The sequence below is a fragment of the Nilaparvata lugens genome, chromosome 5 (assembly GCF_014356525.2).
Source record: "Nilaparvata lugens isolate BPH chromosome 5, ASM1435652v1, whole genome shotgun sequence".
Classification (NCBI taxonomy): Eukaryota; Metazoa; Arthropoda; class Insecta; order Hemiptera; family Delphacidae; genus Nilaparvata; species Nilaparvata lugens.
Window position 1 is genome coordinate 53,150,185 of NC_052508.1, and position 27,185 is coordinate 53,177,369.

Consider the following 27,185-nt stretch of genomic DNA (forward strand, 5'->3'; position numbering starts at 1 on the left):
TCAAATGATGCGGTGAACTTTGCGTATGTCTCGAACAATGTTCCCAGATGCGCATTTGATAGTGACTACACGTACTAGTCCATCTTTACCAGGGTGTAGCGCAATAATCCTGCCTAACGGCCAGCTGAGAGGAGAGTTGTTGACAGATTTGATTATGACCAAATCGTTAAGTTGCAAGTTTCTTTCAGTGGTTTTCCATTTTGTGCGATTGATCAAGGTGCATAGGTACTCCTTGGACCAGCGATTCCAGAAATATTGGGTCATTTGGTTTGTAAGTCTCCAGCGGCGTGCGACCAATAGTTCCTTCGTCTCTATGGGTTGCGGTGGTGCGGTAAGAGGTCTACCAATTAGGAAGTGCCCGGGAGTGAGCACGGAGGCAGCTTCAGCAGGTTCAGAGGACAATTCTGTAAGCGGTCGACTATTTAGAATACTTTCAATTCTAACGAAAATGGTGTCATACTCTTCGTATGTAAGAGCTGTGTCCCCAATACAGCGGTGTAGCAGTGTTTTGGAGGATTTGACGGCGGCTTCCCATATGCCTCCTTGATGCGGAGCATAAGGGGGAATGAACTTCCAGTTTATGCCGTAGTTAGACAGAAAGCACTTCACTTCAGAGGGCATCGTCTTCAAGAGTTTTTCTAACTCATACATTTTTCTTGCGGCGGATGTGAAAGTCTTAGCGTTGTCTGAAAACAGAGTGTGCGGCGCACCTCTGCGGGCAATAAATCAGTGTAGAGCGGCGATGAAGTTGTTGGCAGACATCGAGGACAGGAACTCTAGATGAGTAGCTTTGGTGGTCAAACATACAAATATGCACAGATAACCTTTTGTTGTTTGTGTGCGTTTCAATAAAGATGTTTTGCATGAGAAAGGACCAGCAAAGTCCAAGCCAGTTAAATTGAATGGTCTATTGGCGGTGACTCGTTCAGCAGGTAGCGGGGCCATACGTTGCTGTAGGTTGGTGCGGCAAAAGCGGTTACAAATGACACATTGATGTATTATGCGGCGAACTTGATTGCGGGCAGAGATTATCCAATACTGTTGGCAAACAGCTGCTTGTGTGGTGCGGGGACCGGCATGACAATTTTGAAGATGTATGTGTCGAATGATGAGTGAGGATACATGCTCATTTTTCGGCAGCAATAATGGATTTCTAGCTTCACTAGAAATCGGAGCGTGCTCAAGACGACCAGATAAGCGTATCAAATCGTAATCATCAATGTACGGTTGCAACGTTAGTAGATGCTTAGGACATTTTCCAGCTTTCAACTCTGTTATTTCCTTCTGAAATTTATCCCGTTGCACAACATGAACAATGAGTTTTCTAGCTATTTCAGCTTCACAGGCGGTGGTGTCAATTGAGGCAGGCGTTTCACAGGTTTCAATCTGTTTGACTATTTTGCAGCGATATTCATAACGGGCTGGTTTGATGCGGTTGACAAATCTTAGTATGTAGACAAAAATACGACATAGCTTTCCAAATTTGGATACACGTTCTATAGCGGTATACAAACGATTCTCAATTGGTTCTTCAACAGTAGCGAGAATGTACAGCGGGTTAGTTTTCATCTCAGGTACAATGTTGGAAACAAGATGATTGGACACGGGAAAGTCAGTGGCGAGACAACGAAACGCATTGGTAGTGTGCCACCAATCATGGCAGGAGACGATTTCAGCGGGAGTCAAGCCTCTCGAAGCAATATCTGCACAGTTGTTAGCAGAAGTAACGTGATGCCATGACTCAAGTTTTGTTAACTGAGTAATTTGCTGTACTCTGTTGGCAACAAAAATCTGCAATTTGTATGTGGGTGTGTTGATCCAATCCAAGGCAGTCTTGGAATCGGTGTAGAGTCGAATTTCTTGTAAATCATATTCGGACAGCGTAGGTAAGATGGCGGATAGTAAACGAGCAAGCAGCAAACAACCCATCAATTCCAGGCGTGGAATTGTCATAGTTTTCAGCGGGGCGACATGACTTTTGGCGGCTATGAGACGGCAGTTAACATATCTATTTTCAGTCTCTTCATGAATATATATACAAGCAGCAAACCCCTTTTTGGAGGCATCGGCGAATCCAAGCAGCCGGGTAGTAGAGCGGTTACAGGCGAGTAAACGCGGGATTACAACATTGTCCAAACGGGAAATTTCAGCGGTAATCAGCTCCCAATGAGCTCGAAGTGAGGCTGGAACCTCAGTGTCCCAAGCTAATTGCTGAGACCACAGCGTGCGCATGAATAGCTTGAACAGCATTATGAGAGGAGTGAGCCACCCAAGGGGGTCGTAGACTCGAGCGATGAATGATAGAACGGTTCTTTTAGTGATTTGCCCATTAAAAGGAGAAATGAAATAGCGAAAGTTGTCCGCGAGCGGGCTGTAGACAATTCCAAGAACTTTTGCAGTAGCGTTGTCATCAAACATACAATCTTGATTTTCCAAAAATTCTGCAGGCAAGTTAGCGATCAATTCAGGAGTATTAGAGTTCCATTTCCGAAGTTCAAAGGAGCCAAGCGACAATAACTCAATCAGTTCAGAAATAAGCGTTTGTGCTTCAGAAAAATTGTTACTTCCTCCCAGCAGGTCATCAACATAAGTTTGACTTGTTAAAACTTTACTTGCCAGAGGGAATGCTTCTCCTTCATCCTTGACAAGTTGTTGCAATGTGCGTTGCGCTAAATAAGCACTGGAAGTAAGCCCATAGGTTACGGTTTTAAGTTCAAATTCTTTTGCAGGTTCATGATAATTAGGTTTCCAAAAAACATGTTGGTGACGGCAGTCTTCAGGCCTTAACAAAATCTGGCGATACATCTGCTTGCAATCAGAAAGGACAATGTACTTGTAAGTGCGGAATTTGGTCAATACTTGAATAATATTGGACTGCAGTTTTGGCCCTGGTAACAAATTCTCATTTAGTGAATGCCCATTGGTATCCTTGCTGGAAGCATTAAACACCACCCTGATTTTCTGAGTGGGGTCCTTATTTTTAAAAACTGCATGGTGTGGAATCACATAGTCAGAAGCGGATTTGGCAAGTTCCAAATGGCCAAGCTCATGATATTCTGTCATGAAGTTGTCGTATTTCTTCTTTAGTTCCGAAGAATTTTCCAAGCGTTTTAATAATCCAAGGTGACTTCGATAAGCTTGCTTGCGGTTTGAAACAAGAACAGGCGCGCTAGGCTTGAAGGGGAGTGCGACTACATATCTGCCTTCATCATTGCGGTAGGTAGTGGACTCATAGAGCTGTTCACAGAGTTCATCTTCAGGTGATAAGAGTTTCGCATTTATTTGGACATCTTCAGTCTCCCAAAACTTGTTCATGACCTCAGCAAGCGGTTCTTCGCGGGCAAACATGGTGCAGATAAGTTGCATCTGATGAAGCGGAGCAGGCGAGTCCTCAATATTTAGCTTTCCACTCAGAACATAGCCAAATATAGTGGCGAAGGCAGCGGGATTTCCTGGTATAATAGCATTGGCGGAAGAAACAAATACATTAGGATAAATGTCAGCTCCAATCAAGAGGTCTATCCTATTGGGTTGGTCAAAACCAGGGTCAGCGAGATCCAAATGTGAAAGTGAGGTTTTGAGCTCACTGCTGATTGGAAAAGCGGGTAGGTCACCAGCTATTTGCTCTAAGACAAGGGCTTCAGTTTGGAGAAAGGTGTTAAACTGCGGTCGAGATAGCAGTGTCAAATGAGTGGTACCTTTTACAGCGGTCGCTTGTTCAGAGATACCATTAATCTGAATGCGTGCGGGCATGATGGTGATACCAAGTTGCTGGGCAGCTCGGGTAGTGATAATCGATCTCATGGAGCCACAATCCAATACAGCACGTAGTAATTGTGATCGGTTGTATTGATCAACAACGGCAACGATAGCGGTGCCCAGTAAAGCAGAAGCGTGTACAGCTTTCACTTGTGCACAGCCACTGAAGGTGTCCGGCATGCCGGTGGATGAACTGCGGGTTGGGGTTGAGATATTGGTCACAGGCGCTGTGCCAAAAGGTGACGAAGAAGACCGTGAGGGACTGGCCGTGTTTTGCGGGATTCTCGAATCGGTACAACATGAATTACTTACATATTGTGATGAGTGTATGGTGATGGATTGATTTACATGCACGACAAGAGGACAGTGAATTGCATTTGGCTTTGAGGTGGGACCCGAGGCATCTGAAGCATCTGCGGGTTTGCTTGACAATATCCATTCGTTTGTTGATAGGTTCCTTCCTAAAGCGCTCACATTTGTACAATGGATGAGGAATGTTGCATAGTACACACAGATTGCTGCCACTTTTGTTTTCAGTAAATTGCGGTTTTACTACTTGTGAATGATCTTCAGTCTTCACTTTTGCGGTTGGTATAGCGGTGTAACTAGCACTAGATAACTGTTCGCTCACCTCATTGATGGCGGTTACCTCCAGCGATTTTTCTTGGTTGGAAATGAATTTCATCAGGTGGTCAAAAGCAGGTAAGTCGTCAGGGCCCAAAGAATTCTCAAATTTGGCTCTTACAGCGTTAGGCAATTTCTGAAGGCAAATAGTTGTTATTAAGAAATCAGCATGGTTCAATTTCAGATTAAATAGTGATTGCTTAGCTGAGCCTAATTCAATGGCAAAATGTCTAAGTACTTCAACAAGACTGCCCTTTGGCTGAAAGTTTGTGATTTTGCTGTATAAGGCATAAGCTCGATAGCGTTTGTTGTCATATCGGTTATGCAAACTTTATTTTCAGTGTCAGCAAAGTTTTGAACTAAGCACAAGGCGTCTCCACGTAAATAGGATACAAGTAGATAGTATTTTTCATCATTTGAAAAGTCTTTGCAATTATGTACAGCCGCTTCAAATACGTTTTTAAAGGAAGCCCATTGCTCCATGTCTCCAGAGAATACTGGGATGGACAATTGCAGCTTGATAAAATTTGACGCTTTAGATTCAGTAGGAGTGCAGGTATTTACTTCTTCTTTTAATTTAATTTGATCAAAAGTGTCTTGAAATTCCTTTTGAACGCTATCGAATTCGGTCAAAGTAGCTAAAGGCATTTCATCACGTTGTAGGTTGTTAAAATCATCAGCTAATTTTTCAAATTTTTTGTTTAAGTCCAAATAATAATCGCATAATTTTATCGGTATTTCAAATTCATATTTGTTGGCTAAAGCGCAAAGCGACAGCTGAGTGCGTTTTAGCTTGTTGAGCAAGAGTACCTCGGCCATTTCAGCGAAATAACATTCAAAAACAGTTCAAAAAATAATTTTGTAAACAAAATTTTGAGGCTAGGTCGATGTTTCAGTAAAATCGATAGTCGATAGTCGATATCTCGATGATTGATGACGGTTAATGATCGATATTTCGATAGTCGATGCTTGCATGCTACTGATTCGATTCATCTAACCTCAACCTTGAGAAATTCGAAGAATGCGAAAATAATTGAAGATTCATCCATAGGTCGATCGTAATAATTTCATGCGGCTCGGTTGGACCAGAATCATGTTAGAGCCAATGTAATGGGCTTCAAATCACGTTACTTAGTAGCTCAAAATAAAGTCGTTACCTTTAAGAAGCTTCTCGTACAAGGATGGCGGGTTCGCAGTGGACTGTAACAGCGGTTTTCTCGTTCGGGTAGGCGGTAGCACGTTATTGTAATAAGAAATCACTTGCACTGGCTGGGGGGAAAACATGGGCCCATGTCGCAGCGAAGAGGTCGTACATTTATAAGTTCTTTCAAAGGGAGGAAAAATTGGTAGCGTTAGTGCACGTTTTAGAACAAGCCATCTTGACAAAGCGGAAACGGGCGAAGTAGTAGTGGGGAGTGGAACAAGCCGAGAGAGAGAGCAGTGCCATCTACAATGGGCTTGGCGATATCATTGCGGCTGATGGCAGTGGCATGTTAGATGGCCATGGGTGAGCGCGGTTGATTCAAAACACACAGCCAACTTACCGACAGATATAAGAGGGAAACTGCCAAAGTTATATTGGCGGTAACACAGATTAGAATCATTACAGCAAGCCTGTAATGTTTCATTACCATACCTACCTTCTTTTTGATTCCATTACAAATTTATTTTTTGGTACCTGCGCATTTGTCTCAGTAGCCCGAATGAATTGTTGACATGTTCAAACTTTTGAAGCTAGTGGAATTCTACTAGCCAGCTATTTATACTGTTGATAGTTGTTACTATTTCGCTCACAGCCAATGGAATAGCCAGGTGCGACATAGGGTAATTAAAAATGAAGAGTATACTCAAGTACAACAATATAATTTTATGGATAAGGATAAATGCTGAAGCTGCTGTATTTACACCAAAGTTGTCAACAAAAAAATTTGTCCACAAATAGTTTTCTACATAAAGTTACTGTTCTTTTGTAGAGCAACAGAATAGAGAACTTGTTGCCAAAGAATTGGTGTAATAGCGATTGTATAGTCTGTTTTGTTCACAACTTTTTCAGTGTTTCTCATACTGGTTGGGAAACGGAACTTTTTGTTTAAAACAAGGATATCCAGAAACTGCCTCAATTTGTTGAGAACTCAGTTGACAACTCTGGTGTGAATGGTCAAGTCTACAAGTCACACATCTCAAGTCTACTATTCAAAGATCCAAGCCAGCTGGTGACAGGACAATAACGCTGGAAACACATGAAGTCTGCTATCTCTTCATAGTGAATGATTCAATAGAATATCTAAAGCCTGATAATTGGGAATCTAGAATCAAACTTCGCATAGATGGGGCGGAGCTCCTGGAATTTTTACAGATATGAGACTTGTAGCAGTTAGTAATCATTGAGCTTATCAATAACTATTTTAGGTATGAATTTTATCAATATCGTTGGAGCCGCTTTTGAGAAAATCGCGAGAGACCCTGTTTTTGACAACATTTTCGCCATTTCAGCCGCCATCTTGAATTGCATTTGATCGAAATTGTTCGTGTCGGATCCTTATAGTGAAAGGACCTTAAGTTCCAAATTTCAAGTCATTCCGTTAATTGGGAGATGAGATATCGTGTACACAGATGCACATACACTCATCCACACACACACACACACACACACATACAGACCAATACCCAAAAACCAGTTTTTTGGACTCAGGGGACCTTGAAACGTATAGAAATTTAGAAATTGGGGTACCTTAATTTTTTTCGGAAAGCAATACTTTCCTTACCTATGGTAATAGGGCAAGGAAAGTGAAATGGACTAAGCCACTACCTCCGTAAACAAAGCCGTAGTGCACTCGTGTGACGTCAGCACAGGTAGGGCTCCTACACCAATAGAAACACTAGCTGATATTGATCAGCTGAAATCAAATCATATCTTATTGGTGTAGGAGCCCTACCTGTGCTGACGTCACACGAATGCGCTACGGCTTTGTTTACGGTGGTAGTGACTAAGCACGGCGCACAGGCCGCTAATTGGTTATATCGAATACTAATGCTGACTTAGCTCACTACTACTAGCACACCTATAACAAAGTATATCATTCTAAATCGAGTTCATAGTATATCTTTTTGAAATTGATGATGTGTTTGTTTTTTGAAGTGTGAATAAATTATTATTTTGATGATTGTGATAGTAACTTAACCTAGATTTTGACTTGGACTGTAGTATAAATTTGAAAAGGGTCAGTTTTGGGCATAAGACTGTTGCGCCTCCTCATAGAACTGTAAACATAAGATTGTACAACTGAGAAAATGAATAAATAAGTATTCTATACCATTAAACAAGCAACTTCTGTTTATATGTTTAGAAGTTTAGAAGTTTAGATGTTTAGATATTTGGATGTTGAGATGTTTAGATGTTTATATGTTTGTATTTCACTGGATCTTGAAAACGGCAAGGAAAGTAAAAAGTTATAACAGCTTATTTCGATTCAGTAAAGAATGACCTTCATGCTATCATGCCTCTTTATGCATAGCTAACCATGATATTACTTTTTTGCAATAATTTACATCAAGCACATTGAAAATTCACATCTTTGACAATCTCGGCAATATATTGATTTCTTGTGTATTATACAATTAGTAAAATATTGAAAAATTATACTATGAGGGAAGCTTTTTAATTAATGTGATATCAAAATTAACTGAATGATATATAGTGCAGTTAAGGAAAGGTTATAGAGGGAAAAGTTTAGAAGACAATTTTTGACACCGCAGTTCTGTTTAGGGTAGTAAGGGGGTAAACATATCAAAAGTACCCCCCAACCCCTTGTGCTAAGGGAGTGGGGGTGGTTCAAAGGTAACATTTTTTGGTTTCTCGCATATAAATCGAAAACTATGTATCTTATGTGTTTGGTATGAGGGACTTCAAGTGGACTGTATACTGAGTTGAATGAAATGTAAGTTAAATAATAAATATAATTTAAAAGATGGCTGATGTTGTTCATCAATATCTTTACCCAAACTCACCATAAAACTTATAAGAGTAAAACTACTATCTCCTTTTTCTATGCACATGTGTAAGAAAGGGACAGAGCTTTTAAGAAGTAGCCTAGTTAACAATAAAAAAATATTAAAGATTGGCAGCAGCCAAACTGAAAGATTATAAATTGTTTGTGGGTAATCAGACTTGACGTTTAGCAATGGAGATTGATATTTAATCAAATTTAAAAAAGAGAATCCATATTCTAAAATATTAAATAAAAATACTAAGGAATTGTCAAATTCTAAAATATTGTTTTACAGATTTGAATATTTGTTCAATATAAAATAAATCTAGATGGTATTCTTTTGTCCAAATTTTGTGAAGAGAATAAAGTTGAACTTGTTTTTTCTATTAAATGGATGATAAGAATGATCAAATAATTTTGAATGAATAAATACTCAAAAGACATGTCAGGAACGATGGATGAATAGATTTTATTAGTATTAATAATACAGTGAAAATGATATTCATTCTTTTAAAATGATAAAACAGGGTGAAATCATTGTGATTGAACCCACATCATTTCTGTTAATAAGCTCGCAGAGTATTAGTTTATTATTTTGGTATGGATTGGAACTCAATTATTTCGGAAGTTGATTGAGCTATTGGTATATATTTTTCATAAATTTCGAAATACTTAAAAAGTACAAAAAGAGCTTCTAAAGTGACTACAATTTTAGCTGGAGCTATTGTTCCAATATTTAACAGTTACTAACTGAATTTCAGAAATTTTGAACTTGTGGTATTCAATTATGAAATTGGAACGACACTATTCATGGATACAAAAAACCTCTTCCTCTCAAAATAATCCTCTTCAAATAAGAAAAACATAAGATTTGTTTTTACTTTTTAGTTGAGAAAAACATCGGATGACCGATGTCTAGCTAAAACTATCGATGAGTGAATGAAAAACATCAAACAGTAAACATCGATGTATCGATACCAATCTCTAGTTAATACATCACAGTTCGGAATGGATCAAGAAACCATCATCTTTATATAATTTGCATAAATTTTAATGGGACTATTCATACTCGCTCGGCCGGGCAGAGTGGGAATAGCTCCTTGGAAGTGGGAATAGAACTCACGGAAATAATTGGATTTTCACTTTACCAGTCACCGACTTCAATACTGATGAGTAAAAATCCAATTACTCGCCTTCATTGATAAGCAAGCGATCATTGCTCATTCAATACTTTTTCCATGGTCATTCCTGTGTTTTAGATGGACACGTTTGTTCGTTGGTCCCGGCTGTCTAATATCAGTTGTAAGGACGTGTCAAACGCTGATACTTCACTCCATCAGAAAGAAGAATGATAATAACTCGCGTTTTTTACAATGATTTAAATCGAATACTGCAGTACTGACTTCATAATGTTGACATCACTATACGTTTTTCAGCCGCTAATTCTAAAAATTTCCAAATAGGAATGTTGATGAACGATATATCTGGAATGCTTGGATGGTTTGATTGCAAATTAAATTATAAAGAAGAAGCTTGAGTGTCGGCATGCTGGCCCACAGACGCTCTCGCTGGCAAGGTCTTTTCGTTCAAAGAGCTCCTGCTTGCTAGAATTGTCAATGACTGCTGATGTCTGATCCGGCAGTAGTGTGTGTTGTCACGCTGTGAAAAAATAGGTGGGTCCATTACCAAAATTATGGAACCTAAAACACCTGACTGCTCTTCGTTTGCAATAACCCTAAATTGACAATAAATTAAAAATTGGAGTATAAATGAATATCACATTTAATGGGTTGGTTTTTGTGTTTATTGCTACACATTTCAACTTTGTCAACCTATTCTTTATAGTTAGTTAAGGTTTTGAATTCTATCTATCTAGGCACGAGATCGTTGGTCGGTATACTGCGCCAAAATCGTTTTTCTGCCAGGAACGGGGACCGTTCAAACGAGTAGTCGCCATGGTATTTGATTTTGGTGTAGGCGATTTCCTCTACGAATTCGGGCTCATCAGGGATTCCTTCTCGAGCATGTATCAGCTCCAGGTTGGCATCGTCTCCTGCGCTTTCCGCTTGGTCCGAGTCGGATGTTATCAGTTCTGGTACGCTGTAAAACAGGGGACAAACCATAATTCACTTAGTCTTATAAAAACCATACTTGTTCAGTTGATAGATTTATTCATTCACATTTCATTTATTGGATTTCATCACTAAAGTTTGATGAATAGGAGTTTGAAAAGAAACATTTCATTATCACTATCTCACCATTTCAGATCTCACTTTAAAAGTATATCAAATAACTTAGAAAAGACGTATTCACACTTATCAGTATAGTAAACATGTCCGTTAAAGTGAGACTATAATTCGCACACTATTTTGATGTTTTAAAAAACGACATGGAGCCAGTAATAATCAAGATGGTGTGTTAATACATCACAGTTCGGAATGGATCAAGAAACCATCGTCTCTATATTATAATTTGCATGAATTCCAATGGGACTATTCATACTCGCTCGGCCGGGCTGAGTGGGAATAGCTCCTTCAGAACTCATGGAAATAATTGGATTTTCACTTTACCGGTCACCGACTTCAATACTGATAAGTGGAAATCCAAGTATCCGCCTCCATTGATGAGCAAGCGATCATTGTTTATTCAATACTTTTTTCATGGTCATTCCGGTGTATTGGATGGACACGTTTGGTCGTCGGTCCCGGCTGTCTAATATCAGTTGTAAGGACGTGTCAAACTCGTATCCTTTACTTCATCAAAAGAAATAAGAAGAAAAGGCGGGAGGCGAGAACTTTAGAAGACAAGGAATGAAAAAAATAATTCCAGTGTCAGTCATCACTTTTAAGCAGAGTATGTTGTGTCAGCAGCTATGCTTTGATATTTGAGATGTAGGTCGGGAAGAGGGTTGGCCAACCCAAGTTGAGGAGAGTTATACATGAAAATGAAATTTTTCTTAAATAGGATGAGTTTGTTTCAGTAGGGAAATTTGCTGGAAAACTCACCCTTTCTCTATAAAAGACAACCAGAGCCAGGTAAGAGATTGTCTCATTTGTATATCTCCTGGTAGGGTTGGCTTGGCTGTTGCATATCCATTAATGTAAATGAGGAAGTCTTCTATGTGCCCAGTTCCGTGTCGATATATGATGTCTGTTCACAGAATAAACATAAATATTAGTCCTGTCAGCAACAAAATAAAAATAATTTTTTTCTTATACTAATACTAATACTAACACTAATACTATTCCTCTACTGTCAATCATTTGAAAACAATTTTGCACTTGGGTGCAATATCAGTAATAATTACAAATATTTGTATTTCATACTCTTTCCCCTATCCCTCTATCCACGTTCCAGACTATGTGATATCAATTTTCTCAATGATCAAGATTTATAAAGCAATAATAAATTCAACTCAGGTTGGAACTCAGCTTCGGCTTGTTCAACGTATGATGAAACTAGTTTGGCAACAATTTGTATACTACATTGCTTGTTGTTTGAATATCTATTGTACTATTTTTGCTCTCAAAATCAGCATCATTGGTTGATTTGCAGACTTTGTCATATGAATTGAGAAAATCATCTCTTCTCTTTCAAATCATTGAAATAGTACCCTTTTATCTCAATGTAATTTTTCTAGTGTCAATATTGAAACAGAACTGGGAGGGTGAGTTGATCAATAAAAAAATTCAATAGTCCTCAAAAATAGATAATAAATTATATGTATACAGAAATACAGAACAATTGCAAACGATGGATCCATTGTGAAAAAATCATATTTGAGTCCATAAATAAGTATAAATTCTTGGTATAAAAATGAAAAATCTTTATACCAATTCAAAAATGAGTTTTCAAAGATCACAATGATAACCTGGACCCCCTATGCAACTATAAGGCAACCAGGTTTTATGGGATGGTTGCCAGGTTGTAATGTTTAAAACTATTCGATATAAAGGCAGCCAGGTGTAACATTGGTGGCCGTTCGCACACTCCATCACTGTGACTAGTGCAGTCATTTAAGCCTGGTTTTCATTAGTAGAGTTGGTGGTACAGTTCCATGGGCAAGTACTAATTATCTTGTGAACTCTCCCAATGGAAACGTTCAGGGTAGAGTACTAGTTTTTTAATGAAAAAGACTAAGAAATTGTCAAAAACCACAGATTTATTAATACTTAGAAATGTTTCTAAGTATCAATAAATCTGTGGTTTTTGACAATATCTTAGTCTTTCTCATTCAATATGAATAATTACCACAATATCAACTTCTCAACTACACAAAAAGTACTAGTTTTTAGTGGAGTAGGGTGGGATAGCACCGTGGGATAGATCTCCCACTTGCCTTCCCTCACCACCGCTTCTCACTCTACTCTACCACTACTATGCTGATGAAAACAGTCTCGAGCTAGTAGAGTAGAGTCGTGCCATAGGCTATCAAGTTTATGTATTGTTATTTATCAATTAGTATTAATTTATTAAAATTTATGTGGAAGTGTTTGAGTGTTAATTTATTAAAAAGTATTGTCATTCTAAGGTTAGTTTTGTTCACTTGACAACACACATTAGGTACCTACTATTCTCAATTGTAGTGAAAACAGTTACTCGACCGAGTAAGTAGAGTAGAGTTAGCTCGGTAGAGTTAGTATGCCAGTTACTTGACCACTAACTCTACTAGTGAAAACTAGACTTTAAGCAGCCACATTTTGGCTGCCTAAACATGTAGCAAAACATGACTGGTCTAGTCTAAAGTAATGCCAGTTGATGGACTGAGAGATTGCCCGCCCGCCACCAGTCTAGGGGTACCAATCCAAAGGCTATCACACACCAACGAAGCATAGCCAGGAATGCTAGAAATTCGTCTTTCGAAGACGTAGCCATCATACGAGTATCTCCCTAATGTTAACCTACACGGTTTGAAATGGACAGATTGATTAGCATAAGTAAATATATGTTCTTTCAAAAGACGTATTTCTAGCTATGCAACGTTGATGTGTGATAGTCATAAGGGATAGAAGGTAATTTAAAAGAAAAACATTAGAAAAAACACAATATCAATTCTCATTCAACAAATTTTATCGAAAACATTAGAATTCTATCATCTCATTGCTCATGCTCTTCGGATTATTTCTTGAGTAAATAAGCATCCATTGTTTAGGATCCCTCTGTTCATTGGTCTACATAATATAAACTAACTGATATGAACTATATATAATGTAAAATTAATATTATATCTGGATACTAAGTGATTGTCTCAAATAAATTCATTAGTACCATTCTACAAAATAATATTTAAGTAGCCGTGGAAGATAACGTACCTTTTTTACCTAGCAGAGATTCTGTACTGAATTCACCTCTGTAGGAGAACTCGTACATATAGACCTTGGCGTCAGATGCTTTGGCCTGTAGGCGAGCTGCCTCACTTATCCCAAGTATGAATAGACGGTCGCTCACCATCTGAAACAAAATTCAGTACTGTAGAACATTGATGATCCATGAGCTAACTGACCAGAAGCACCACAAATACCAATTATGATCTAGTTCATTTACACAAAAACATCAGTTCTTCTTTCTTAACTCCTTAAAAATTATTGAGAAAAAGAAGAAGATGAAGAAGAAGAAGAAGAAGAAGAAGAAGAAGAAGAAGATAGGTAGGTGGGAAGAGAGGAAACTGTAGTGTTATGAATGGGCCTTCAGAGGGGATGTAGCGGAAGCAGGGCCATCAGTGGGTTGACATGGGGAAGCAGGAGGGCTTCCAGACTCTTCTGGCTCATTCGGGTTTTGGTGAGGGGAACCATCAACCAATGGCTAGTGCGCTCTTGAATCTTCTGGAGGTTTCCATGCACTGTGATTGGTCGGACGTTTTCACATCTCTAGATCTTCTATATGGCATGTCTCAGTCGGCAGGGCAGTTGACAGACTACAGTCGTATTGTTTGCTTCTTCTCATCTTGACAGAGTGGTGATAATGTGATAATAGACTTTTGTAGTTGTTCATACAGTTATTGTTCTTGGTGATAGTTATTGTCATACAGTTCTAATACTAGTTAACATACTTTTGTGATAATTCTGTGTAATTTATTGGGTAGTTATCAGTTTATAGTAGTTTCTAGTTGACCTTCGTGTGTTATAGTGTTATAAGTAATAAATCTAATCAGTACAAATCGCCTTAAGTGTATCATTAGTGTAGAAACCCGCAAGAGTAACCTATATTGATTTCCCAATTTTTAAAATCTCTCACTCACTATTTTGGTTCAAGGATAAATACCTACATTTATTACTAATACTACTTTGCTTTAAATGAATTAATAATATTGTAGATAAATTACAATAGATTGACATAGATTAATAAACTCTAGTAATATATGAGTGTGCCCTATACCTTATCAGCCTCACTTATTGAATTTTGTCTCTTTCTCCTGATGAGAAGTCAATGATTATCCAATAGAGAGCAGAACCGCACATTGAATGCGAATGACAGTCTGCAGTAACGTTTAAAGAAGTAGTGCTCTTGACCAATCCAATGAGCAACCATCGAGTGTTATATCTACTGTTCTCCTATTTGCCATAAGATGAGTTTTCCCTGGATTTATAATGAGCCTCACTTCATCACATTCAGCATCTAGACTGGTTATCATATTTTTTTTTTGATTCTGATGAAGATTTGTCAATTAGAATAATTATCCGCAAAACTTAAGTGATTTAGGTGATTTCCTTGAATACGCAAACCATATCCATCCCACGTGATATTACTGAAACATTTTTGTAGAGCGGCATTGAAGAGAGACGGCGTGAGTGGGTCCCCTTGTTTCACACCTTTCTGCACGCTGCATAATTCTCCTGGTGAATCTTTCACCACTCGTGCTGTACTATTCCTATAATGTCCTTGATTACATTTAAGAAGGTTGCTGGGAACATTTCGAAAGATGTGAAGAGGAATGCATGCTTCAAACTATCAAAAGTCTTCTTAAAATCAATAAAGGCTAAATAGAAACCTATATTGAATTCTTTGCATTTTTCTAAGAGTTGACTGACTGCTTGAAGATGGTCTATTGTCGAGAATCCATTTCAAAACCCCGCCTGCACGACCGATTGCACTCATTTAAGATTGGTTGCAGCCGATATTGTGAAAATTTCATGAAAAATTTCCCGAAACAAGATAAAATGCTTATTGGTCAATAATTGTTGATGTCATATTGATCTTTCTTGAACAATAAAATGTTGTCTGATGTTGATGTTTTCCACTGTAATTAATGTACTGGAAGTTCGCTGATATTTATTAAACAGCCTGACTACTGTCTCTGGGGAGATAGAGTACGGTACTTTCAGCATCTCGTTTGTTATCCTATCGCCTCCTGCTATAATATTCCTTCGAAGTTTTTAGAGATCTCTTTCTTGAATATTGGTGGTCCTGCTCATTATTCTGCTCTAATACAACATCACTCTCAGATGTGTCCGATATGGATCTTTGAAGAGTTCCGTAGCATTTTCAGCAATAACTTTCCTATTCCTTACTATCCTGCCTTGCTGCCTTGTCTGACTTTCACTCAAACTTTCCATTCTTTGTCATTGAACAATAATTGTTTTCTTAATTTTTCCAATGATCCACTGCCATCCAAAACATTTTTTATCAGACTGTCTTCGAATGTCCCAATATCCTTCCTGATATGATATCTTTTTGAATTGCAAAGCATACTCAATGAAAAAGTAACTGTAACTTACAGCTGATGATGTGTGAGCACACACGAAAGCATTAATAAATTCAATTCTTTCTTAGAAACTCTTGTTCTTTATTAAATTTTCCCTTTTAACAATCGATTCTTTAGTTTTTTTCTCATTCTTGCATTCATTATAGTATCAAAAGAATTCTTAATGATGCCTTCCTTTTGACTTAATGAAATCCAAAGTCGTTGTCGGTCTGTTTCTATGTTCCACAATAGCTTCAGAAAGAGTTGATCAATCAGCTTGAAATTTTTAGCACGTATTCTTCGAAACTTTTCACAGGTCTAGTTCGTTGGACAAAAAAACTCCTTCGTCCTTTTCAGGATATAACAAATAACATTGAACGTGCATAAGAAAAAAAAATTGTGATTTCATACTATTTTAGTCAGCTGAAGAATTCATTGCATGCAATCACAACAGTTTTCCCATTCATTCATAATATCGGATGAGGCTATTTGGAAGCTATCACACACAGACTCATGCACTGACACATGATTTTCCAGCTTCTGATACGGGTTGAGATCAATGTGCGATTTTTGTCATTCATTTTCTCTTGGATCTTTGTATTGGAATCATGTATCACATGACCACCTTCTCATTAAAAAAAAAAATATCCAGCTGTTTCCATATATAATTTTTACCAACTCTGTATAATTAAAAGTTGCGGGTTTCAAAGGTTACAATACAACAGTTCATCAATCCAGAGTTCTCCAATCCAGAAGGTCACTTGTATAATCTTTTTTACTTGTTCACACACACTCTCTCTCTCTCTCTTTCTTTCTCTCTCTCTCTCTCTCTATATATATATATATATATATATATATATATATATATATATATATATAATGCAAATCTGCACTTCACTTCCTGGTTGATTGACAAAGGGGGCCCAGCCCCCGAAAATTCTCGTTTAAATGTAAGTTTTCAAGTGTTTTTAATCTATCTGTGTCGTGTGTATCCTGTTTATATTTTTTTATTATATATATATATATATATATATATATTTACGTTTTGTGCCTGTTGTGGGTCCAGTAAAATTTCAACTCTTATGTAGTTCCCCGGGACCCCCCATTTTAAATTTGATCAGATAGTCACAAAATAAACTATTATGTTATACCTGAAGAACTTGACTTGCTGAATGGTTATATTCCACTCAATTTATGATATATTCATCCATAATTAATCTAGATCCTTGTGAAGTTATTCACCTCATGATGGTCCTTTCTAACCTCCAAAGTGCTTATATAATTCTGCTATATAAAATCTACTCCTATGTTGGGTCTTGAGTGATTTGGCGCCAACATTGGAGTTGCATCCAAATTTTACTCCTCAAGAAGGTCCTTCAATATTATAATTGCTGCGTGAAATGTGCTCCTATGTTTGGTCCGCTGAGCTGTGTTGCCAATTCTCATATATAGTAAATAAATTCCACTCCTCATGAAGGTCCATCAAACGTTGCCATACTTCGTCTTTGTAATAATGATTCGAGATTTGTTTGAATCAACCAGCAACCGGCTCCATGAACTTGTATTGCACATAACTCAAAACATTCTGTAGAGCATTGTCAATAGACTAAGATTTTCATGTTGTCAGAATATGTAAAGGAAAAAAATTGTACAAGCACCGTTTTTTATGCATTTAAGTTGATTAATAAAGTTGATTTATTTATTTATTTGGGGTTGCATAATAAGTCAAGCATGCTCAATACATGTAGAAATCTAGGAGATTACCCTGAAAACCCCAATGAGCTGTATCAGTTGAAAGGGAATTACCGAATTAAGAGCCATTTGCACAGTCAAAGCTTAAACTGAATTTAATCAGCTGGTGGCTTAAACTCAAAATGTAACACATTATAACAAACAAGACTTGATATGGATTTAATCCAGTTTAAGATGGAATTTTCGTTTAAACTGTCACTGTGCAAATGGCCCTTCTATCAATTATTGGAAATTAAAAAAAAAATGTTTTTGACTTTCTCATCAGAAATTAACCACACTAATCTTAAGGTATGAACATCTGAATAAAATTGGGGAATGGCCATGAAATTCAAACTTATTTGCTGGAATAATATCAAGGTTTCGATTGTTAAAACTGAATGAAGACTTTTGGGCAGCATGCCAGGTCTTTGAATGAATTTTAATCACAATACCATCTTTACCGAACACTGCCTATTGTTATATTGATTTTAGAATTATTTCGTGTATCAATAAATTCATTTTATTGCAGTGACATACACAAGAAAGTACAATAATGAAGGACTACTGGAATCATTAAAACATCGAATGCTACAAACTGTTACTACATTTACATTATAATGAGCAATGTTCTCCAACATCTTCCAAGTATGACAATTATTCCTTATAGAATATTAGTGAGTCTAACTCCAATCTCTAGAATATTATCAAATTATCTGATATTAATTGATTTGTATACGAAGTATTCATCCATAGAAGTGTAGGTTCATTCCTTAACACAAGGTGGGTCTTTTGTTTAAATCTCTACAATTCGTGTTGGTCTGTTCAATCAATGGTAAGAATATACTCAAGTATGTAATTTATATAATGTATATATTTATTAATTTATATATGTAATGTATGTATTTATGTAATAGAAATCTTAATTACTGCATCACTGTATATTATATAAATTGTACCTGATTGGATAAAGATATGAAGAAACATTTGAAAAATATGATTCCAAGCTCAGAAATGCTAAAAATGCATTCATTTTTCCATAGAATAAAATGAGAACTCAAAGTTCAGCTGAATGTCTGGTAGGGAATACGGATATTACTCTATTTTTATTCTTAACCAGCATCACATTTGAAAATGCTTATAACTTTGTTAAATTTGGACAGATTGATTTAAAAATTTAGAAGAATCTCAAATATATGAAAAAAACGTTCACGACTTTTTGTAGAATTTTCCCATGACTCCTTCACCTTCCTAAGCCGAAAAAACATAATTATTATGAGAGTTGTGACGCTAGGCAAAAATTTTCAAAAGTCGCGCTTCGTTCAGCTGTCGCCCGCCAAGGAACTGAATTGGATAACTTTTCCCGCGTAACAACGCTACAACGCTATTAGGTAGTTGAACTTGAACCGGCAAGTTCAAACGATATGCATTCATTTTATCTCTCTATAAAAGTGGAAGCTGTAGATAACACCAAGTTACTTGGAATACAAGGTACTGGCCACGTGCATCTCGATCTTTTAATGATCAGAGTCGGATGATCAGTGTGACATCATGGTACTCTAAATATCTATTCTTCCTATATTTCCAATGTTAAATTTAGCAGCTTTGTAAGTCTTTTTCTCAAAAAGTAAATAACTTTCAAGTCCCATCGACATCTCCTACGACTCATACAATATTTATCTTTAATTTTTTTAGAAATTCAATACTTTTGGACGACTGGATCTTTCAGAATGATTGATTTTGTAAGAGCCTACATCGAATACCTGTTGCTCTCTTATTGAAAATTAACATGCTTTTCCTGGCTCTTTTGTAATTCAATTACTTAATGCTAATGAATTCGATAAATCGATCATTGAATAAGGTATTAAGAACATGAAACATTGATTGTACTATTATTTCTTTCACAATCCTTTATCTTGTCTGTGTACTGTATATCATATGTAGAATCAATAGAACTTCTTGCCTAATCCCTTAGGAGGAACTCTTTTTTCAGGAAAATTATGGCTTTCACATACTTGATGAGGAAATAGTTTTCTGGTTGAATCTTTCTAATTGAAAACTATAACAAAAAATATAAGGGCGAATATTATATTAAAGCATGGATTGCGCGTGAGGAATTCTCAATAATTGTATTGAATACTTGATCTCGTATTCTGAAACACATATTTCTAATTTAATTATTTGTAAGAGGAATTCTCAATTGGTACTTATTGTAGAACTCTCATTCTTTATTTATTTGTGAAAGGGAAAATCAACTCTTCATGATTCAATAATAATGAATTTAATGAAAATGAATCATACATTGAAAAGTATGCGTATGAATATGAATTCATACTATAAGTATCCTACAATATATTCATTCTAATAAACTTGATAATTCTATAAGGCAAGTGATCGGTTGAATTCCTGTTTGAAAGATTAGAAAGGATGAAAATCTCTTTAATCAACTCGGAGGGCATTTCAATTCTAGAAATTGAACTCTCATAAACTTAAACAGGATAATGTGCGTGGTAAATTCCAATTATTTTCAATCTCCACATTATTTTCCTATACCGGAAAGATAATATAGTTGGGCATATTTTAAGATATTTTTTCAAATAGCAAATTATTCAGTTTATAATGCATTTATGAATTTGAGTGTTATACTATCACCCCATACTTTCTTTTGTTCCATATATTGGGGCTTTCTACCACATAGAGTGTGAGTGATGTATATGTAATAAAAATTATGTTACTAGATTGTGCCTTGGTCACTGAGTGTAAATAATTTTGAAACCAATAAAGTTCTTTATCGAAAATGAAATTGGAATTTAATTGTTGATTAATCCAATTGATTGGTAATAACAAACGAAATCATCAAATATCATAATATAATATCATAAGGGAGGAAAGTGGTGCGCTTATCATCTTCATCCGTTGATCATCCACATTCTCCTTTCAAATCACTGATGGAATGCCCTGCACTAACAACCTCTATTCTCTGCAACCGCTCTTGATTTTACTTTAATCTAATTAATATTAGCTTTTCCTTTATATGTCTTCTGCATTGAGATTGGTATTAGAATCAATTTTGAAAGGATAGATATTGGTTGAGTTTGCAGAAGAATATCACAATGAACAAAGGAAACAGCTCGAATGTGTACAACGTAATAAATAACGAGAAAGCTCGAAATAACTATAAAGTATTCAAGCCGAGCCTAATTATTATGCTGATAAAAACAGTGATTGAAGAAGTATAGGTCTATATTATCACTCAAAGTATTACTAGGAGAAATAGGCTACATTCAGTACCTTTTTTCAACTTTATAATTGTTGGGGTATTAAAACTTTGAATAGAAAACCTCCAGTAGAAAACCTTTGAAGCCATTCATCTTTTCAATAATGTTGACAAATAAAATCTATTCATTCATTCTACGAGTATCCCTTCTCGTAGTAACAAATGAGAGTTCTCTATCTCCAAACCGGTATGCCCTTACATTATCGAGAATTCTGGAAGATCTAGGAGTTCAAAGGTGATGAATTTCTAAAAAAAATTGAAGATAAATATTGTATAAATCGTAGGAGATGTCGATGGGACTTGAAAGTTATATACTTTTTAGAAAAAGACTTACAAAGCTGCTCAAGAAAAAAGATAAATATTGTATGTGACCGTAACACACAACTATCACCTGGTTAAAGTATGTGTATATCATTTTTTTCCTGAATTAAGAGTGCACTCCTAAAGGATTAAAGATGTTGAACCGGCAAGATGTTCTACTGATTCTATGTAATATACAGACAAGATATGAAGGATGTTGAGAGAAATAATATTATACTCTAATTAATGTTTCCACGTTTTTAATTCCTTATTCAATGATCGCTTTATCAAATTGATCAGCATTGAGTAATTGAATTACAAAAGAGCCAGGGAAAGCATGTTAATTTTCAATAAGAGAGCAACAGTTATTCGATGAGCAGGCTCTTACAAAATCAATCATTCTGAAAGATCCAGTCGTCCAAAAGTATTGAATTTCTAAAAAAAATTAAAGATAAATATTGTATGAGTCGTAGGAGATGTCGATGGGACTTGAAAGTTATTTACTTTTTGAGAAAAAGACTTACAAAGCTGCTAAATTTAACATTGGAAATATAGGAAGAATAGATATTTAGAGTACCAATGATGTCACACTGATCATCCGACTCTTTATTGATTCTTCCAATAGGCATGGTTACAGTATTTTCTTTCGATTGAATTTATGATAATACATAATTTTCCAAGCTGATAGGCTGAATGCAGTTGATTTGTTGATGCACTTCATAGATTCAATTTATGATTTTTGAAGGGACATTGGAATTTTTTTCATTGATTTTCATTGTTAGCTTCATTAGTAATTTTGGAAGCTATTCTTCCAATAAGCTAGATTTCTTGTTTCAGGATTTGTTTCAATGTATAATTCATAGCTTTTTAAGTTTGATTAATTGTTTCCATCTATTTCAATAAATTAAACTAATCTTTCTCGAAGAAAGAGATCATCACACTAAATGACACATTATTTTAATTTAGTCTTTGGAAAAAACAACAGCTGAAATACTTTTTTGATACGTATCATCGTTTTTCAATAAAGCATTCAAAGCTGCAATTTTCAAAAAAAGTTGTTTTAAGTTTTTAAAGTAAGAAGGTTAGAACCAAAGAAGAGGTAGAGTTTGTAATCTAATAATATTGTATGTGCTAGAACCCACTACAATGTGCATTTTCCACAATTGTTTCACATGTATTTTCATGTGATTTTCTAGAAAGTGAATATAAGATACTGTAGCTATTCTCTATCTATGAAAATTGTTATATTGAATATAACAGGAATTATCATAAAATAAATGAAATAATAAACAAGAATAAATTGTAGAAATAAAAAAAATACTGAAATTCAAAAACCATTTTTAATTTCAAATTATTATGGGGGTTATTCATCCACTCATCCATGTGTAATAAGTTAATTTATTATAGGTAATAAATTTAATTAATGCAGAAAGTATTTGTTCAATTCTCTCATTACTCACAAAGATGTAGGAAACTAGAATACAAACAAAAAATAAATATGAAATCCACTTTCAAAAATGAGCAAGCCTTTTTTTGTTCACATTCTTGAAAGAATAAGAATAAGAATCTATATTATCATAGACATTGTTAACAATGCATTGATAAATGTCAAAAATAGGTACTAGATATTACATAATACAATTAATATATACAAATAATATTAGCCTACAAATATTTGGTCCAGTCAATTACATGAAATTCTTGGATGTTATATAAACTTTCAGCTTTCAGTACAGTTTTCAATTTCCTTTTGAAGAATGTAAGAGGCAGTGCCTTAATTTCTAGTGGTAATGAATTGTACAGTTTAACAGATGTGTACAGAAGATTTTTTTGTGAAGTTGTGAACCTGAACTATTGAACTCTGATATTATTCCTATTTCTGGTTTCATATCCATGACAGTCACTATTTAATTTAAAAAAATCCAGATTACTTAACTAACACTAAATAATACATACAAAGAATAGACAGTTAATATTCCCAATTTTGTGAAAAAAGGTTTACAGTGGGTCCTCATATCAACATTACAAATCAATCTAATTGCTTTCTTTTGGAGTATAAATATTTTTGAGACATGAGTACTAGAGCCCCATAATAGTATACCATAGGACAGTAAACTTTGTATTTGAGAGAAATACACATTTAATAATATATTAATATCTACAGTTAACTTTAACCTTCTCAGCAAGTACAGTACCTTTGCTATTTTTTCACTAATTAATTCTGCATATGTGGTTGCCAATTAAGTTGGGATCAAGAACAATACCTAGAAATTTTAAAGGTTCAGTCCCTACTTCATTGTTTGAATTTCTATTATAGGTGAACATAATAATTACTAGCACAACAATCATTAAGGAGTAGAGAGCTATCAACTAGACAATTTTGTACACCTGCTTCGGATTTACAACTAACTTTGAGACCAAAATCATCAGCAAAGAGAAATCCTGCTTTATCAGTGCCTTCTATATTACAAATTATGTTGTTAATATATATATTAGGGAGTATTGATCCAAGTATGGGCCCCATAATGAACCTTTCTGCCCTTAGAGAATTGACAATCTTTGTAAACAAACTGGTTGCGGTCCTTTAAATAGATTGATTTTGAATTGCAGCCATAATAAGAAAATTTTTCAAAAAGTATGTTATGCTTAACAGTATCGAAAGCTTTAGACAATATGTCATATGACCTAAAACTAACAGATAGACCTTCTCCAAATCATCAACAACACTATTAATTTACTAAACTTGTTACTGCATTGCTAGTATTTCTACATGGCCTGAAACCAAATTGTTTTTTAGTAAAAATACCAAAGTTTTCAAAATTATTTGAGATCTGGTCTTGCATTATGGCCTCAAATACTTTGGATATCACAGGTACAATTGTTATTGGCCTGAAATAAGGCCTGATTATATTGGCCTGAAATATTGGCCTGAAGTTTTTCTTATCACCTTTTTTATGTAGCCTACAGGTATTACCTTAACGTTTTTCAATACACTTGGATAAATGCCCTTGTATACTAAACAATAATTTATAAGGTAACTCAAAACTTCACTTATATAAGGGGCAGATATTTTTAAGACCTTAGAATTAATACCATATATATCTAAAAAAACTTGAATTACTAAGACTACTTATTTTCTGGTACACATAATCTGCAGTAACAGGTTGGAAAAAAATGGTACATTGGCCTATTGCACTTATTGATGTAGTGAGAGCTGAGATGTTCACTAACTGGCACATTTTCACTAATTTCCTCAACTTTTTCAATGAAAAAGTTGTTAAATCAATCAGCGTTGTTATCATCATGTGAATCAATAGCTTCATTGTTGACATTTGTAAGAATTTTAACTACCTTCCATGCAGCTTGAGTTTTATTTTTTGAGTGCTCTATTTTGTTGTTGAAATAATTTATTTTTGCATTCTTAATAGCAATTCTATACTCTTTCTTACAGCTTTTATATTTATCTCTGAACTGATTAGTCTTAAAAAATTTCAGTAAGCTATAATATTCATCACAACTATGTTTGAGCTTTATTAAATCAGCAGTATACCATCCATCATCCAGCTTAGGCTTACTAACTTTGAAACCTCTAAGAGGATAAGCAGCATTAACAGCTGACATATACAAATCAAAAAACTTCTTAAACTTATCATTCGCATCATTAGGCTAAGCAAATACACCACACTCCAGTGTATGATACTAATTAATTAACCTAACAAATAAATAAGTGTTCTGATCATTAATTAACTAACCTATCTAGCTTTTTGTTTACACTAGAAAAACTTTGAGAGTCATTTTTCACATTTATTAAATATTTAAATAGTAGGGCATGATGATCTGACAGTAGATGTGTATTGATAACTCGGGTCACATGTCTGCTATCATGAATATCACAGTCACAACATTATCAATACAGTGACCTTCATTCAGTGTGCCTGGTCTAGTGATTTCATTTTTGTAGAAATATGGATACCAAAACATTCAAACAAATTGCAAAGATCTCTATTAAAATTATCATTTACATTAAAGTTGACATTGAAATCAGCACATAATATTAAATTATAGTTACATTTATAAATGGCACATAATATATCATTAAGACAGGATAGAGAGTTGTTAAAAAAACTAACATCATTATTATAGGGTCTGTACAATGACAAAACAATTATTTTTTCATTTGGAAGTTTAATTGCAACAGCTTCACAAATCATTTCTATAGAAAGTTCCTTTACTATGCTTAATTCTTCTAATTTCAATCCATTAATTAAAAAAATTGCTTCTCCACTATGTGTGGAATTTTTCCTTCCATAGAAGGACCCAAGTTCATAGTCAGGTATTGTGAGACAGCTACAGTCATCGTTTGTTAACAGTGTTCAGCAACAGTAATTATCCTAGCATTAGGCTATAGTTTTATAACATAATAAGAGGGAAATATATTCTTATTTGTTTGATATACCCTGGACATTCAAAGATATGGTGTTTAGAAAAGTTTCATTAGCTGTTTATTCATCATTAGTCCTAGGCCCAGGATTGGTATTGTTTGCATATCACTATCACATAACCTAGCTACATTTGGACTGTTGTATAAATTAGAATTGGAACCGTTTTGGGCGTATAAGCCTGTGGTACTTTTCTGTAAGTTGAGTAATTCTCATTGATTGAATAAATAAATAAATATCCATTCCTATCTTTAGACCTATTAAAAGAGTTATTTATGAAAAATTGCATGGCTGAAGAGGAATGATTTTAGGACTAACTTGACTTTTATGATCTAAATATTTATTTATACAATTGAGAATTTCATTGCCAATGAGCTTCTTACCAATTCTATCCAGGTGATATTCTATTTTATTTTTTGTTACATTTATTTATTTCCAATCACTCAATTACATACACTCTGTGAGTAGTGATGCGGTTACTTTTAATTTCTACTTTTGATGTGTTTTATTCTTGATTTCGTTTCAAAATGTTAATAACCTTAAAGCATTACTAAATCTCATAAGGAAATAATTGTAAAAGAAGCAAGCTAAATAGTACAAGTAATTATAATAATTCAAGTACAAGTTATAATTCTATAACTGACTTACCTTTCAAAGTTGAATTCGAAAATTTGAGGTTAGGCTTAGAATACCTACTGATCGGCGACCTAATAATCGATCAAGTCGTGTAATGTGAAATCTAGCCAGACACCTTGGCAAAAATTTGTTGTAAACAAATAGTATTCAACTACAGGATTTTGGAAAGCACATGGCTAATTGTTGTAGAGGGAGAAACAACTTATAAATTCCAAAAATATTTATTATCTGTAATGAACATACATAAACCACCAAATAAAAATAAATTAGAATATTAAGGAAGAAGGATATTCCTAGGTGCATGGATACATTAGTGAATTTGCATGAACCAATCAAATTACAGTAATCAATGGGTGGCAATAGAGAGCCGATTCAAATGTATATATAAATATTTTTATAAATGATAAGAATTTGTAAATTATCACTACTCAGTTTATGTATCTGATATGGTCAGAGAAATTATAAAATGTTATACCTAAGATATAGGTAATAATTTAGTAGATTGGCACGGACTATTTGATCCTTTTAATGGCATAGTAGTGAATTATTAGAATATATGTAAATTTGTAAGTCGGAAATGGGATTGTAGAAAATAAGAGTAGGATCAGCCCCACTTGCATGCCAGACGCCACTATGGAATGACACTAAATTTTGTAGAGCACAAGACCCTTTGTTGAATTGTACTTTTGAAAGACTTGAAGTTTAAATTCATTAATTAATTTTTTATAAGACTTAGTGATGCTGCATTACAG

General features: G+C 35.1%; 3 protein-coding genes across 5 annotated transcripts in view; all 3 read right to left on the bottom strand.

Annotated features, from left to right (window-relative positions):
• LOC111053782 lies at positions 1-651 on the bottom strand. Its single transcript, XM_022340711.2, has one exon. The coding sequence runs from the start codon at positions 649-651 to the stop codon at positions 1-3; it is 651 nt and encodes a 216-aa protein (XP_022196403.2).
• Positions 652-726: 75 nt separating this feature from the next.
• LOC120351639 lies at positions 727-3,939 on the bottom strand. The gene has a single exon (XM_039429538.1). It carries the CDS (start codon positions 3,937-3,939, stop codon positions 727-729), a length of 3,213 nt encoding a protein of 1,070 aa, XP_039285472.1.
• A 6,214-nt stretch (positions 3,940-10,153) lies between these two features.
• Positions 10,154-27,185, bottom strand: part of LOC111045597 (venom carboxylesterase-6) — a 60,720-nt gene continuing 43,688 nt past the window's right edge. For all 3 annotated transcript variants that reach the window (XM_022331042.2, XM_039428719.1, XM_039428720.1), the window contains exons 9-11: positions 13,685-13,823; positions 11,378-11,522; positions 10,154-10,472 (exon numbers count right to left, since the gene is read on the bottom strand). In XM_022331042.2, the coding sequence (XP_022186734.2) occupies positions 10,241-10,472; positions 11,378-11,522; positions 13,685-13,823 (516 nt within the window). In that variant the 3' untranslated portion in view covers positions 10,154-10,240. The remainder of the gene's footprint in view (positions 10,473-11,377; positions 11,523-13,684; positions 13,824-27,185) is intronic.

Excerpts from the sequence above, each read along its gene's own strand:
- LOC111053782 (XM_022340711.2), bottom strand. The coding sequence starts at position 651 with ATGTATGAGTTAGAAAAACTCTTGAAGACGATGCCCTCTGAAGTGAAG.
- LOC120351639 (XM_039429538.1), bottom strand. The coding sequence starts at position 3,939 with ATGCCGGACACCTTCAGTGGCTGTGCACAAGTGAAAGCTGTACACGCT.